The sequence below is a fragment of the Lygodium microphyllum genome, chromosome 25, assembly GCF_053477565.2.
Source record: "Lygodium microphyllum isolate KBCC chromosome 25, Lygodium_microphyllum_v1.1.10, whole genome shotgun sequence".
Taxonomy (NCBI): Eukaryota; Viridiplantae; Streptophyta; class Polypodiopsida; order Schizaeales; family Lygodiaceae; genus Lygodium; species Lygodium microphyllum.
In genome coordinates this window covers 64,042,058-64,059,097 of record NC_141159.1, presented here as the reverse complement: position 1 = coordinate 64,059,097, position 17,040 = coordinate 64,042,058, and the positions used below count along the sequence as shown (strand labels likewise).

General features: G+C 41.5%; 1 protein-coding gene across 1 annotated transcript; it reads left to right on the top strand.

The window, feature by feature from the left end:
- The first annotated feature begins 88 nt into the window (after window positions 1–88).
- Window positions 89–11,998, top strand: LOC148014304 (uncharacterized). Its single transcript, XM_087666245.1, has 8 exons — window positions 89–475; window positions 1,267–1,551; window positions 10,317–10,376; window positions 10,493–10,717; window positions 10,801–10,961; window positions 11,049–11,146; window positions 11,225–11,349; window positions 11,428–11,998. Exons 1-8 carry the CDS (start codon window positions 200–202, stop codon window positions 11,584–11,586), a joined length of 1,389 nt encoding a protein of 462 aa, XP_087522371.1. The 5' UTR covers window positions 89–199; the 3' UTR covers window positions 11,587–11,998.
- Window positions 11,999–17,040: the final 5,042 nt, after the last annotated feature.

Below are 17,040 nucleotides of genomic sequence, written 5' to 3'. Positions count from 1 at the left end.
AATCTGCTGGATCTGATAAGCGTATGGGGAGGCGCCACGTGGCAGGAAGAAGGGACCGTGACGTGGCCGGGGGGGAGGAGAGGTACCAAAAAAATCGACTGACTCATGCAGTCTCGAAGGAAGGGGCCAGGCGATAGGAGTGGCACTGGCATGTTCTGTGCTTTTTGAGATTATCTGAGAGAGAATTGACTCTCTCGTGATGATGATGGCTCTGCACATGGCAGCAATATCGTATCAAGCTAATAATGGCAGCTTCCCCATCCCTTACCCTGGCGTCCCCTCGTGGAATATGGCTGCATACCCTCACTGCAACCTCAGATTAAGGCCAGCCTCTCCTGTTCGCTGCTCCTGCTCCCATGGAGATGGCGACGATCACCATCAGCAGGAAGGCTGCCAGCCTGAGCCGTCGCCCCCTTTCGGCTTGTTCCTTCATGACCTCATGGACCAGGCCGGTATCGACACCACCCATGCCAAGGTGCCCCTCTTCTTCGTTGCTTCTCTAGCCTTTTGATCTGATTTGCTTTCCTGTGAAGTTACAGTATTAGGTATCTAAGAACCATAATGCTCCATCTTGATTCTTTGCTCCGCTTGGAGCTAGAGAGACCTTACCTTGATGGAAGTGTGAGAGGGGGTTCTTGGGGGGGAGGGGGAGATGGGGGGATGGCTCACATGGCCTGTGAGCAACTTATCTGCCTTTTCCAAGCTGTACTGTGTTGCTAGCTCAACTACTTATCAATGCACATCCTTCGGACAGCTGAAGGAGTCTGGTCAAAGCGTAATACTTGATTAATGAAAAGTCACGAGATTAGATTCCAGCATGCTCTAATTATCCTAGATTTCATGATTCTGAATAGCACATAAAGCAGTGTGGCAGTAGGTCCCTACTAAGTAAACTGGGATCATGGGGCAAGTGTAGCCATGGCCCATGATGCACCATATCTTGCGTAATACTATTGTATAACAGGTTTTACTTTTTTAAGTGCTTTCCAGCCCCAAAGAAGGACATATGCTGTAATGCTAATGTTTGATGCACATTACGAGCGAACAGAAGAAGCATATATGCTATAATCTAATGTTTGATGCACATTATGAGTGAACAGTATTACTCCAGCTATCAAATTTTATTTTTATCATTTTCACGTTTTAACTTTTGCTGAAGCTACAGGTAACTAGTTGAGCAGTTCATATATTCTTATCTTTTTGGCATCGTGATGTTTAGGATTGTGTTATCCTGTCATGATCCTAAACGTTATTTGCACTCTTCAGGTTGCACGACAAAGCTTTGTCAAACAGGTGGATAAATTTGCTACTGATGCCAGGTCCAATCCTATCAGCAACATGCACTGTTTGGACCTTGCAAGGGCTGCTTTGGACGTTTCTGCAGAAGATGATGCTCTTGTTTCCCACTCGCCAGTGGCCCTTCCAGTGGACTCTTATCTAGAAAGGTTGAATAGTATGGCTATTGAGTTTGCTGGGCATCATTTGCCGTCCCAGTCATATACACCAGAGACTGTTCTTTGCTGTTTGAGCAACTACCTGTTTGGGTACAAGGTAAGATATACAGTGTCATATTCTTTAAGCACGAACCTCATATTGACCTTATCATTGTTAATCTAAGCTGATTGATCATTTTTGGTTAATCTATTCTTTACTTGTGTGACATCTAATAGTGCCTCTACTTGCAGTCCATTCTAGTATTTGGTCTTACATTAGCATGCTTAAGACAAAATTGGAGACTACCAAGTCAAGAAAATCCATTTGAGGAGGAATGTTCCTTTTCAAATTTCACCCAAACTTGAAATATTAAAGTTTCAGGCTCATCTTTTCTCAAACAACAGTTAGATTTGCAAATGACAAGAGTCTGACGTGTGCATATTGTGTCTCCATCCATTATCTGGCTGGCTTGTGATGGTTTTATGTGATGTGGAATATATAATATATTGGAAACTGGCTTCTGCAGACTGTGATAGTTGCAATGTGCGTTTGGCTAGTGGTGGTCCTGATGAGACATTTCTTGAGATGGGCATTCGATACACTGGTCCAAAGAAACTGTGGAGGGTTTGGTTGGTTAGTTGCATTTGACATGGGGGGACTGCGTAAACAATCCTAAACCTTTTTCCTTCACCTGGATTATCCCCCCATCACCTCCAAAACAGTAGCTTTGATGGCAAAACAATCTCTTCTCCTGGCAACCTCCACCCTCATCTCACACCCTTCCTCACCACTCCAGCATCACTTTGCCTCTACCCCTCTTTCCTCTCCTCTCTTAGCTATCATTTACCATCTCCCCACCCCCAACCCTCCCCACACCCCCCAACACCACCACCAGGCTCCCACCCACACCATGCAAAAAAAATATCCTGGCCTTGTTGTATTCTCATCCTTCCTTTATCCCCTTATTGTTGTGCAGCCTCTCCAAGCTCTTTGTAAAGGTTTCCTTGGGTTGGGGTTATGTTGTACATATGCACAATGGAAACTGGTGTCCTAATATAGGTGCTACACAACTTTGCACCCAAGTCCTCTACCTTGTACATTGTTACCTTAGAGGAATTGTTCCAATTAGTATGAGCAGTAGTGGAGTCCCATGAGACTGCAGTGTTTGAAAAGATTACGGGTCACTCTCCATCTCACACTCAAATTTGAGATTGTTGCCTTCTCAAGCACCTTAGAAATTGCTAAGGTTGTGCTTTAAAGGGGAAGGATCCTGATGGTTTGACTCACCATTCTTGAGGCTGCCTAGGATTTTATTGAGAATTCTTCAGTGGTAATGCTATCATTTATGTTGGTCCTTAGCATTTTACAATGCCTCGATGTGATGGAGTTGATATCTGCCATCACATATCTCATTACCCCGGTCATCCTTTTATTGGCAACCCTCTAGCTAAAGCTCACTCTTATGATTGATGCTAAGGACTTCAAGACAATCCAACACCACTGTTGCCAGGATAAGGTGATAGAGTAGATGCCTCAGATTTAACAGAGAACCAGGCCTATGGGCTATGCATACCGTTTGGCATATCCTATCTCACTGCAGTCAGAGCTCTCCACACAACACCTGAGCCTATAGTGACAGGAAACAGCCGGAACGGCCCCCCGGTATGCGGAATCACCGTCCCCAGCATGAAGCCATCGTAGGACGCTTTGCGAATTGGTGGAACGTTCCTTGTCCCGTTTCAGACATTGAACACCACATGGCACCCACTTACCTTCGGCCGGCCGCTGCTCCTGCCCGATCGTCTGTGACTGCGCGTTTCGCACGCCTCCTGCGTGCTGCTCTCGCCTGAGATTGTCTGCCCGTTCCTGCCCCTGTGACCAGTCCGCACAGTCCTCCGTTCCCTGTTGCCCCGCGCCAGTCCCAGCTGCCAGTCCCCTTGTCTTCTTCCGCCTCCAACCTCTCTTCTTTCTTCTTCCTTCTTCCTTCTCTTCACTTCTCCCTTCTCTTCTTCCTTCTTCCTTGGACCTTCTCCCTTCTCTTCCTTCTTCTCCTCTTCTCTTGAGTCTTCCTTCTTCTCCAAGTTCCAAGTTCTCCATTCTTCTCCAAGTCATGAATAAAATATAGTGAACTCAAACACATGCAAAAAGATAACTTGACTAATAATTGAATAAATGAATAAAAATATACAAAATGGTCAAGGAGAGAGCTATCCAATAGCTGGTGGCTCTCATGGGAGCGGGCTGAGGGAGGGGTCAATGTGTATTGTCCACCAAAGACAGATTCTGAGTGTAGTAACTACTAGTCAGAGAAAAGGTTGATGAAGAAAAGTGTTGAAAATGCAAAAACGACCTGATGCCGCTGATGACCAGCAGTCAAGTGTCGCTTGAAGAGCGAAAATGCAGATTGGTATTGATGGAAATAGGGGCTGAAAGAGCTGTTGACAGCTGGCCAGAGACAAACGCAGTCCATTGAGGATGTCCACATAGCAGTCGGAGGTGATGAGAAATGAGTGGGCAGCAGCAATGCTGGAGGTGATAAGAAATGAGGGGACAACAGCAAGAAGAGGAGCTGGCAGTCATGCGAACTTGATTCCATTTGTTCCATGATCTATCATACTCTATAATGCCATAGGTTGTATATCCACTTGGATGAACTTATGCAACAATGACCTTATATTTTCTTTTATTTTCTAGGATTTTGTCATTGTTCCTAGATCACTCCACCCATTTGATGGAGGGGGACTGTGTAGGCTATCTCATGGGCTACACATTGGTGCCCTTTGATCTATGATTTAGGCTCCCTAGGCATTTAAGCTGTCATTAAAGACAATTGTTGCCCCTAGTGAGGTTTTTAGGATTTCAATAGAAGGTTCCCTTTGTTACCAGAGAACTGTAGACATTAACAAGGCAACAAGACAATATGTATATAGGATTAAGAAAAACATGAGAAAACATGGACTGTTGCAAGAGGATGAATGTATTTCCGGTTTGTATGGTAGAGTTTCTTATGCAGATAGAGTGTTAGAAATTACAGGCATATTGAGATCTGAGTAGAGTTTTGAGTCCAACATTATACAAGTGAATTCTTTGGATATGTTTCAGGTTATTGTTGATTTTGTGATATAGGAAGAGATATGTTTGGAAGATAGAGCTGAAGTTAGAGTGGATACAAAGTATAAGACAGTGGACAAGAAGGGGAAACAAGTTACAATGCCATTGCCTCCTAATAGTGAGGAATTGATTAGATTGTCTTCTCAATAGCCAAACTTAAGGGATCCAAAGAAGGTCGGCCATAGATTTAGTGCGGATTCTCTCAAAGAGTTGAGGATTGGAAGCAAAGATTTTCTGTCATTGGTAGAGAGACAATGCTTTGAGGATATGTTGTCGAGAAATGACTGAGCAACTAGGGAGACAGTAGGGTTTGTAGAGAGGAACATAGTTTGTGTATGGCAAACATTGAGGAGAGAATAGCAGAGAAACTAAGATGAATGAAATGAAATAATGAAGTGAATTTGATACAAGGGTACCATTGCTAGAAGGATGCCCTGGAGCAAGGACACTGTTGTAGAAGAGGAGCCTCTCAATCTACAACATAGGGATAAAGAGGTGATGCCTAGAGTAGGGAGACTACTGTTAGAGGATGAGGAGCCTTTGAGTTTGCAAACGCAGGTTTGATGAGCTGATGGTAGCAGTAGGATGTGAGGCTAGGTAGAGGAGAAGGGTCCAAGTTGCAAAATGCAGATGGCTGGAGGGTGTGAGCTGCCAAACGCATGAGAGAATAGCCCAAATGCTGACGTGTGTTGGAGGTGAAGGTTGCAAGCTATGGTGGAGATACTAGATGCAGGAAACACAAATAGATAGAGCCTCTTGACTGGCAAATGCAGAGGATAGGGGCTGCAAATTTGACGCATGGATGATGGTGGTAGATGCCAGTTGAAGGAGGAGGGCAGAAGATATCAAACACAAGAAGTCCACCCTTAGGATGCTGTTGCCATGATGAAGGGATGGTCGCTAGCTAGAGAGGAGAAGCCACTGCCACCATAAACACAGCCCTAGGAAGTTGGAGACTTTTGCCTGGTAACATGGATGGAGATGGTTGAAGCAGAGAGGAGAGAGATGATGGTCTCACAAAGTGAGCGAAAAGAAATGGGTAAAGAATGAATGGGAGGTGCCGTATATATAGGCACGAACAATCTTGAGTCTCGCTTAGTTCAGTCTCTCATAAGGCGCCCTGACACTCTTGGAAGACCCTAGAAAGCCTTTTTGGGGCTAGAAACTAAAACCGAAAGTGGAATGAAGAAGGGAAACTGTAGGAATGATGTGGTTTCTCAACACCCTCTCTTAGGCCCAAAAAGGAGCATAGAAAGAGGAGTGAGGTGAAGAGAAGAAGATGATCCACCCTGTAATTTGAGAATGCCACTTGAAAGGAGACTTGGGAAGATAGTTAGGAGACCAGATGAGTAGCAGAACCTAAAATACAACCTCAGGTGAGAAACCACTAGCTCTGTTGCACCATGCTGGAAGGAATATGAAGGCCTAGTCACAAAGTCGCGGCTGAAAATCCAAGGGCCTTGTTCGAAGATAGATCTTTTAGAGATTAGGTAGGAAGTAGAGGAAAGGATTGCTCGAAAGGAAGCCACTCCTCAAAAGTAAATAATGGTGGGTGAGAACTTCAAGAATAGTAGGGTCCCCCTCTGAAATTGGAAGAGTAGGAGCTCCCTTTGAAGCCGAAGAAAAAGGAGATGCCCCCTTTGAAGGCAAAGGAAAAAGATCCCCCTGTGAGAGAGAGAGAGGGACTCCAACTCAGGGATCACGAACTCCGAGGTGCCTAAGAATGATGCCGGTCATGCCGAAGAAGATATTTTGGGCATGGAAAGAGCAGAAGTCAGAGAGCGCCTAGAGATGTCTTCTTGAACCTGAGTAGAAGAGGGTTGGGTGTAGAAGGAGACTTAGGGTGAGCCAAGGGTGGAGAACAGGCGGGGGCTCTCAATAGAGTGGATTGTGGAGGAGATGTGGGCCATGGGAGCCACTGGACCTGAAAATGGATGGGGAAAACTTCCACGTAGTGTGGTGGTCTCCAGGAGGACTTATTACCGTGTGATGTCTTAATGCCTTCGTCTGCTCGTGGGGACTTAGTGTGCATCAAATGCGTCTTATTACCTTAAGCATAGTAAGTTGAGAGCCGATGCAGAACAATTTCTGTGGCCTAGAAAGGAGAGGTAGCACAAGGAGTGCCTAGTGGAAGATGCATATACTTCGGTGGGATAGGGAACAAAGGTTGATGTCAACAATCTTTGGGGGTGTGACCGATCTTGCCGCAATAGGAGCACCTAGTTGACCGTCAATTTGACGATGGAGATGCCATGATACCGTCCAACCTTTAAAAGGGAGGGTGCGAGGGAGAAGAAGGATATCTCCTAGGGACACATCATAAGTAGAGTAAAAATCAAATGTTGATGCTGATCGTGCAACCTGTCTTTGCCTTCATTGATGTAGAGGATCTTTGCATCTCATTGAGAGCCTTTGGCTATGATATCATGTCGAGAAATGACTGAGAAAAATCAGAGACAATAGGGTTTGTAGGGAGGAACACAGAGTGTATATGGCAAACACTGAGAAACTCAGATGAATGAAATGAAATAATGAAGTGAATCTAATACAAGGGTGCTATAGCATGAAGGATGCCTTGGAGTAGGGAGACTGTTGAAGAAGCCTCTGAATTTGCAAGACTGTTGAAGAAGCCTCTAAATTTGCAAATGCAGGGATGATGAGGTGTCGCTTGGAGCAAAGAGATTGAGGTAGAATAGGAGTCTTTGAATTTGCAACACAGGGATGAAGAGGCGATGGCTGGAGCAGGGAGATTGCCATCGGAGGATGAGGAGCCTCTGAGTTTGCAAACAAAGGCCTAATGAGCTGACGCCAGTAACAAGATGTGATGCTAGGTAGAGGAGAAGGGTCCAAGCTACAAAACATAGATGGCTGAAGGGTGTGAGCTGCCAAACATAGGAGGGAACAACCCAAATGTTGACGCTTGGTGGAGGTAAAGGTTGCCAACTGTGGTGGAGATACCAAATGTAGCAAACCCAAATGGATAGAGCCTCCTAATTGGCAAACGCAGAGTATAAGGGCTACAAATTTTATATCTAGATGATGGTGGTAGGGGCCAACTGAAGGAGGAGGGTAGAAGATGTCAAACACAAGAAGTCCACCCTCAGCATGTTGTCACCATGATGAAGGGATGGTCGCTAGCTGGAGAGGAGAAGCCACTGCCACCATAAACGTAGCCCAAGGAAGCTGAAGATTGGCGCCTGGAAATAGGGATGGAGACAATGGAAGGAGAGGAGAGGAGATCACGGTCTCACAAAGTGAGTGAAAATAAGTGGGTAAAGAATGAATGGGAGGTGTTGTATATATAGACACGAACAATCTCGAGTCTCGCCCACTGAAGTCTCTCGTATGGCACTCTGACACTCTCGAAAGACCCTAGAAAGCCTTTTTGGGGCTGGAAACGGAAACCAAAACTGGGAATGAAGAAGGGAAATTGTACAGAATGGTGTGGTCTCTCAACATATGCTACCCAGGAATGACAAGGCATTTGCATTTCAACCAAATGAGATAGGGTGTTGATCCAGGAGTTATTGCACCCATTTTGCGTATACTCTAGAACTTACGGCATGTTCTAGTTTCGAGGGCACATTTGCCTAAATTGATAGATTTGTTGAATGAGAAAATCAGGATGGGAATTCTAGAGCCCTCTTCAGTTTCATATTTCAATAGGTGGTTCATAGTGCTGAAAAAGAATGGGGCATTGAGATTTATACAGGATATACAGCTAGTGAATAGGAATTAGTGTCAAAGAAGAATTGGATGCAAAGATTTATATAGGATATGCAGCCAGTAAACAAGGTGACCATCAAGAATGTGGGGGCAGGACTAGTTGTAGATGAGTATGCTGAAGCATTTGCAGGAAGAGCCATATATTCATTGGGAGATTTGTATTCAGGCTATGACTAGTTTAAATTGGCACTTGGGAGCAGAGATCTTACCTCAATGAAGACTCCATTGGGTTTAGTTCGCATATGTACCTTGCCACAAGGGGGCTACAAACTCCGTGGCCCTCATGATGAATGCCATAAACAAAGTGCTCAAAGACTATGTTCCACATCTAACTATGCCTTTCTTTGATGTATACTTGATCCACTAGTGTATGTCAAGAGTCGTAAAGTCATTTCATGTTGAGACCAAATATGTCATGTTTGAGTGGCCATTTTAATGTCTAGGATCCAAGTTTAAATGAGGTATGATGTGTCCAATGTCTCCAGATCTGCCCCTGCAATTTGCGGTGCAAATTTTGGGCTCCTGGCACCTACAGTCTAGGCAAACTTGACAGAAAGAACTCCAGCTTTTGACATGCTTTTGATGGGAACTCAAACACAGGAAAGACGAGGGAAACCTAGGCCAAACACAGGAGAGAACTTCCATATGTGTGCATGCATGATTGTTACAGATTGGGGTGAGATATGGGACTGTTATACTGCTGTTAAATAGGGATTTGGGGGGCTGAAGTGCTGTATTAGAGTTTGCAGAGGATTTTGCCTTGATTCGGGTGCTAGCTCTTGCATGTTGGGTACCCAAAAAGAGGGATTTTGTAGACAAATTTGGATCTCTCTTTTCTTATTGTTGTAGATGAAAGAGTATAGGGATTTTGTGCTGAAAATACAAGGGTTTTGAAGCCTTTGCTCGGGGAATACACTTCTTTGGGCTGATTCGATTCAAATGTGTCATAGGGTTATACTAGGCCTGTTTTAAGGTTTGGCCGAGGGAAACCTAGGCCAAACACAGGAGAATGATGCATTCCTAGGGTTATACTAGGCCAAACCTAGGCCAAACACAGGGAAACCTAGGCCAAACATTCATTGTTTATGTGGAGAATGATGCATTGCAGTCAATAAAGCTTTTGGACTGAAGTGTTTAGGTCTGAGCTATCACCTCAAAAGTGTTTATTTGATTGAGCTATTGTCATGGTCACAGGGTTATAAGTCTGAAAGTAATAGTGAAGTTAGACTGAAGCAAAGGTTCTTTGCAACAGGTAATACATGATACAATTTGATTTCTCTCTTGCATAAGCTATCATCTTGGTCATAGGATTCTAAGCCTGAAAGTGATAGTGAAGTTGTACTGAGATTGAAGCAAAGGTTCTTTGCAAGTAATATAGGATACAGTTTGATTTCTCTCTTTCGTACTTCTATTGCCTACAGTTTCTTTTGTCTCTCAATTGTCAAATCATGTTCTCAAGACCCTAGTGGTTTTAGGCTATTGTCATGGTCATAGGGTTATAAGTTTGAAAGTAATAGTGAAGTTAGATTGAAGTAAAGGTTCTTTGCAACAGGTAATACATGATACAACTTGATTTCTCTCTTCCATAAGCTATCATCTTGGTCACAGGATTCTAAGCCTGAAAGTGATAGTGAAGTTGTACCAAGATTGAAGCAAAGGTTCTTTACAAGTAATATAGGATACAGTTTGATTTCTCTCTTGCATAATTCTATTGCCTACAGTTTCTTTTGTCTCTCATTTGTCAAATCATGTTCTCAAGACCCTAGTGGTTTTAGGCTTGACACTTGGAATGCTCCCTCCCCCCCGGCGGGGACAACACAATCATTTAGTACAGGAAAATAAAAGAGGATATTTGAACCCAGGTCAGTGGGCTAATAAAACAAGTGGCTCACCGTTAGGGTAGTCTTTTTTCAAATCCAGGTCAGCGGGCTAATAAAACCAGTGGCTCACTGTTAGGGTTGTCTTTTTTTTTTGGCCGCCAGGGGGGTGGGGGAGGGGAGGGGAGGGGGCGCTTAAAAAGGAAATGCCTTAACTCATGTCAACAGGGTTTTCAAGCAATGCTTCCAAATGACTATGGGGATGCAAGGGGATGCTACTTAAACATGGTATCTCCCAACTGTTCTATTCTATTGTGTATGATATTCTAGTGTCTTTGTATATGATATTCTGACTTCATTTTTCTAATCTGTCTTTCTGTATGATATTCTGACTTCATTTGCAGGTCTTAACAAGGAGATCTGGGACTCCTGTGATGTTAGCCCTCATTTATAGTGAGCTTGTCAAAATCCTAAAATCATGGGGAGTTATTGACTTTGATGTAGATATGGAACTTCCAGAAGATAAGAAATGTTTGCCTTCTGCAAAACTACTGCTGACATCATGTGAGCAAGCCAATGATGACATAGCTCCACCTCGGATATTGACACCACAAAACCTACTTGTGGACGTGAGTCCTGGTTGAATTGCTGTGGTTTTTGTAGAATGTCAGATCTAAAAACTGTTAAAATTGGGCCATCTGTCCGCCTGCAGATTCTTGCAACTTTAAAGCAGGTGTATTGGCCTTGGAAACTCCTAAATGGCAGTACAGAAGGAACCGATTTTCTAAAGGCAGCCGACGCTGCTAATCATGGGATACATATGAGTGCTGGGACTCCTGTGCAAAGTCTTTTCAAAGCTCCTACCAATACCATGTATGTTGAATTATCCAACAGTCCAAAGCAACTCATGGATTCCTCTATCCACACTTTTGACTTCTTAACCATTCATGAAAATATCAGGGGAGCAGAAGTTGCATCTGCGAGGGCGGCGACGCATCGCCTACAGCGTGGCATTTGGACTAGCACAAGCTTTGGTGATATGCGTCGTGCTCTTGCAGGTAAGTAACAGACTTAGGCTCAAGTGAACATTCTTCTGTTTGTTTAATTATCTGATTTTGAAGTTTCTGTGTTACCAGCTTCAGAAAGACTTGTTCTACTAGGAATTGAGAGGAAGGAGCTACGTGATTATGGCATCTTGTTGTACCATTGTGGGTTGTACAGACCATCATTTGCGTATCTTAACCACTACTATATTTCTGAGGTATATTGCCTGCTTTTCTGCACCAATGGATTATGCACTACTTCCGGACACTGAATTTTCTGTGTACATTCATTTCAGTGTAACCATGGCACATCCTCCTCGGATATGCTGAAATCACAGGAAATCATTGCTCTGGAGAATGTGTTGCTGCGGCTAAGGCTGATCCTGGCAGAACAAGATTGGGACACACAATCTACAGGGAATTTTTTTGATACTTCTCTCACCGAACCATGGTAAATTAGACATGTCTGATACACACAACCCCTTACCGTGGAGAAGTGCAAGACAATCTCAATTAGGACTATTGCGAGCAGCAGTCACAACTTTTGTCAATGAAGAAAGGATAGCCAAATCATCACTCTACAATCACCACCAAAAGAGAAAGTAGCCAGATACTGCCTGGATCAAGTGTTATATATGTAGAATATTACAATTTCCAACCCTGTGTATATAATGTGCAAAAATTGAAGAGAGAGCTCAGAATGCTTGAATTTGAATGGCAACCCAATTTTATTATCTGAAGGAAAATCAGTATACATATCCTTGCTTTAAAAGAACATAAATCCATTTCCACTCTTTTTGTAAACCCTCTGTGATGGGTGCTACAGCCTTCAAATGCAAGCCTTAAAGGATTGAGCTACTATAGTGATGACACTAGCCTGGTTTCTAGTAAAAAGCAAAGGCATGTTGGTAAACACTTGTAAGATATGACTAATAGTTGGCAAAATTTCTTGAAGGAACTCCCATAGAATAAGGCACCATTAAAGAGGCACCTCCCAAAGGTAGTTGAAAATCCCTCGATCTCATGCGATTAGGCATATAGATAATAGTAATGTAATTGTCATGATGCATCAGTGTAGATGCAACCAAAAGTACAACCAAAGTACGACTAGTGAGTAAATGCAATTGCAAGCTACAAAGGTCTATGGCTAAAAGGTAAGATCAACAAAGCTAAGGGACTAAGAAAGAGATCTTAGAAATTTCATTAAATTTTGTCAAAAATGAGATGTAATCATGGCTACATGTTTCATGTAGTGTTGACTCATCTCAAAATCTCCTATAGAGGATGTTGCAACAATTCTAGCATAAGAGGGTTGAAGTAGGCAATATTGGTTTGGATTTGTCAATTGTGAGGGTTATGGCATCATCCTAGAGGACAAGGATATCTCATCTGGCGTAATGTTCTAGTCACCTCGTGTGGACATTGTTTATGCAGGACTAGGGAAGGTGCCATCAAAGAGTAGGAACCCTAGTGCTCACCATGGTGAGGAACTCTATAAGCATCATCTCTCTAGGGGAGTGCCAATGAGTTGCTCTCCTATATGTTAAGAGGGTTTTTGTGTGGAGTCTAAGCTTGACTAAGAAAATTGCTAGGTATCTCTAGTCCTCATAGTCCATGATGTCATGGAGGGATCCAAAACCGTCTTACAAGAGGTAAATGATATTGCCCTTTGATTTTATATACAACCTACAAAGACTTATGTGGTACTTCCACCCTACATAGTTATTAGATATGGTCCTTTGGTGTAATACCCTCATATATCCTTGTCTTTGTTTGTAGCTAGTGTGATGAGTTGCATATCTGGCCAATCATGCATGGGGTGTGGGATGAAAGCATGGAATGATGCCCAAATAATTGGTGTTCATGGTCACCAAGTGTTAAGCATTCATTAGCATTATGGCTTAGACCATTCTAAGCTAAAGAAACACCAGAAGATACCACCTTGAAACATCCTCATGTGCCCACCACTATTATTACTCACATGCATGCTCTCTACTTTGAGATTTGCATGCGTGCGTGCGTGTGTGTAACTAAACATTGTAACTCTCCCTTCCTCTAAAGTGGCAATAACAAGCATACAATCTCAAGTATCAAAGCTCAAAGTGGTGTGTGTGTGTGTGAAAAAATGCAATTTCTCATATATGAAAGCTCAAATTGTTCTCTTTCTCTCTCATTCTTTGAACTGGTAGCTAACACTTCAAAAGAAATACTTAATCTCTAAGGCATTAAATCTTAACCATTGATTCTGTGCATGTGTGATATGACAAAGTAGTAATAATAAGAGCTATTTTTCAAATGGAAGAAGTACATTGCAAGGAAAACTAATCGACTAAGGAACTTGCTTTGTTAAGTTACTAGTATTAAAATATACATCCTATTACAATAGGCTTGTGAGATACCATGACTAGATTACCATTGACACTAAAGGAATTGAAATAATCAAAAAGATATGTGGAGGTTGTACTTGTGTGTGTTGAAAAGAGAGAGAGAGAGAGAGAGAGAGCTCTTATTGGAAGACACAAAACACATAGAGAGAATGCACACAAGGTAGGAAGTTGAAACCCTAGTCTCTTCTCCTCTTCTTCTTCTTCACTACTATATGAGTCTACCTAAATAAGAGAGAGTATAACATACATAATATACCAACGGTCCATATATGAGTCTACCTAAATAAGAGACAGTATAACATGCATAATATACCAACATTCCATAGTGTGAACATGCTAACTAGAAAGATGACTAGATAGATATCTTGTTACTCAAGTAGGTAGACTAATTGACTAGATATAAAGCATTACTGGAATGACATGTTGATACAAGCACCAATCACATAAATGATATGAATGCGAAAACGATCATCCATGTATGTGAGTGTTAACCGTATTATTGAGCTTGATATCTCAACACTCCCCCTTAAGCTCAACTCCAGGACATATACTCCAAGCAAGTGTCAAAAGCATCAAAGCTTTTTTGCTCATAAGGCCTTGGTGAAAATATCTACAACCTGCTCCTGCTTACATATATGAGATTAATGTCACTTGCCAAGACCCACTCTCTAGTAAATGGTAATAAAGACCTCAATGTGTTTCATGCATACATGAAACACTAGGTTCTTAGTCAACTATATAATGCTCATGTTGTCATAATAAATGACAACTCTCTTGTCTATATGCATCCCCAAATCATCAAGCAACTTTTGCATCCAAGCTACCTTACATGCCACCATAGCATCACCCCTATACTCTACCTTTATATACTTGATAATGCAACAATGGGCTATTTCTTACTACTCCAAGTCATAGGCCCACTCCCAAAGAAAAATACATAGCCACTTGTGGACTTCTTATTAGATACACTCCTTGCCTAATCTACATCAATATAACCCAATAATTGCACCATCGAGTCAGCCTCATAAAAGATATAGTAGTCCAATGTGGCCTTAAGGTACTATAATGTATATCTCACACTGTCCAAATGAGGTTCATGAGGCACGTGCATAAGTGTGTAGTTACAATCTGGCCTAGTAATAGTGGTGAATATCAAATTTCCCACCATCTTCCAATACATCATGGGATTCTCCAATATCTCGCCCACATCAACACCACTCCACAGTAGGATTTCCTTGTAGACTCTTATGCTTGTGGCTCACAACTCCTTGCTTGAACGTTGCTTTAATACCATGGAGAGAGAGAGAGAGAGAGAGAGAGAGAGAGAGAGAGAGAGAGAGAGAGAGAGAGAGAGAGAGAGAGAGAGAGAGAGAGAGAGAGAGAGAGAGAGAGAGAGAGAGAGAGAGAGAGAGAGAGAGAGATCTTGCAAGACACAAAACACGCAGAAAGAATGCATACAAGATAGGAAGCTAAAACCCATCTTTCTTCTTCTCTTTCAACTTCACTATATGAGCCCACTTGAATAAGAGAGAGTACAACATACATAATATACAAATAGTCCATAGTGTGAACACGCTAAGTAGAAAGATGACGAGGTATGTGAGTGTCAGCTCATGTTGAGCTTGACATCTCAATATGCACGCACGTGTGTGTGTGAAACTGGAATAAAGCTATCTTCCATTCTCTAAAGTGACGATTAGCACTTTAGAAGGAATGTAGCTCAGGGAAGTTAATTATGCAAAACACAAAAACATTGGTGATGTAACTTCATTATTACAACAAGAATTGGGTAGAATTTCAAAAGGTTGTTTCATGATTCATGGAACAATCATTTGTTAGGGAAGGATCTTCTACTTAGCTACATGGAACATGAGACTTAGAAGCAACCCTTGTGGATGCACAAGTATATCATAAAATAGACCTATCTCAATGAGGATGAAGTAAATAGAAATTAAAAGCATTGTAGGAAAATATATTGATTAGAAAGAAATGAGGAAAGGAAGAGGCATGCTATTTCAAACAAATTTCAACATATTTTGATAGAGTTGTCTCATTATGGGAAGAGAGAAATAACAAGAATGAAATAATGCAAGGCATACTAAATGATGAGCACATTTTGCAATGCATAGATGATATCCTTCTTCAATCTACAAGACTTGTTGAAGAATCCAAACTCTAATCATGAAATGTAGCATACATGGCATGCTTGTTAATGGTTGATGCAAATTAATGAGACACTTGGTAGAGAACTACCTCTTAATCAAGTTGCAAAACTTCTTAATATTCCTCATAGTAATCTTTATTCTACTTTGGGTAGATTTGATAATGATGCTTCATCAAAGAAGTTGGTTTTTAACTTATATAAAAGAAGTCCACTTAAAAGTAGTCTACCTCATGAAGCGAAGAAGATAGTTATTAGTTGTTGGGCTAAGCATAATGGGGTGTGTCTAAATAAGACATACATGTTTTGGTAAAAATTTGGTAGAAAGCACCACATTGAGCATTTGGTTCACTTGATTGATGAATCTCAGGTACAAGCATATCCCATTTTTATGATGTGTACCTCAATGCGTGCCATAACAACTCATTCATCCCACATAGAAGGTGCAAAAAATTTGAGGAAACACTTTAATGGTGCATGCTTTTGTGCTATATAGCATAGAGCATTGCTAATATGTGGAATAAATAGCCATGTTGGTGAATTCCCTTGGGCTATACAGTAAACAAATTAGTTATATGTCATACTCACTATAGCTAACAGTGTTTTTTGTGTGTGGTGTGATATGCGTTAAATAGCTTATCTAAATAGTCCTAGCATAGTAATATATAAAGTAAATACACAATTGTATATATTGATAACACAACATTACATTATTATGTATGCCAAATCTATGCTATATGTAGCTAGTCTAATGTACTCATATCATGCATTTGAGTATGTACAATATGGTATTACATGTGCTGTATTGCACACTTATGCATATTAATAGCTTAGACCTCATTCTATGATATATTGTGTTCTATGTAACTTATCTAGATATATCCATAGCATAGTAAGTGGTGTATTGTATGATATTATATGTGCTTCATTACACTAGCATATATATTGATAGCACAAATTCTCATTTTAAGCTATGTGCATAATCTCTAGTGTATAGCTCATCTAAACATATACATTGCACAAACCCTCATTCTTTACTATGCTAAACAATCTATGCTTTATAGTTCATTGATGATATTCATAGCATGGTAGTTGATTATCTACTATACGATACTATTTGTGTTACAACAACGCAAAAAGAGTGAATGACTTATTCAAAGAAACAATTTGCACCGTGAGCATAAAACAAGAATTCAAAATGCATGGCCAACATAATGTTGTGTAATTCTTAGTCTTATTTACACAAAGAAAGTTTAAACATGAACTTGAAACAGAAGCAATGTTGTATTGGAGAGTTTGTGGTAATTGATTATGTACAATATGGTATTATTTGTGTTGTATTGGTGGAGAGTCAATGGTGT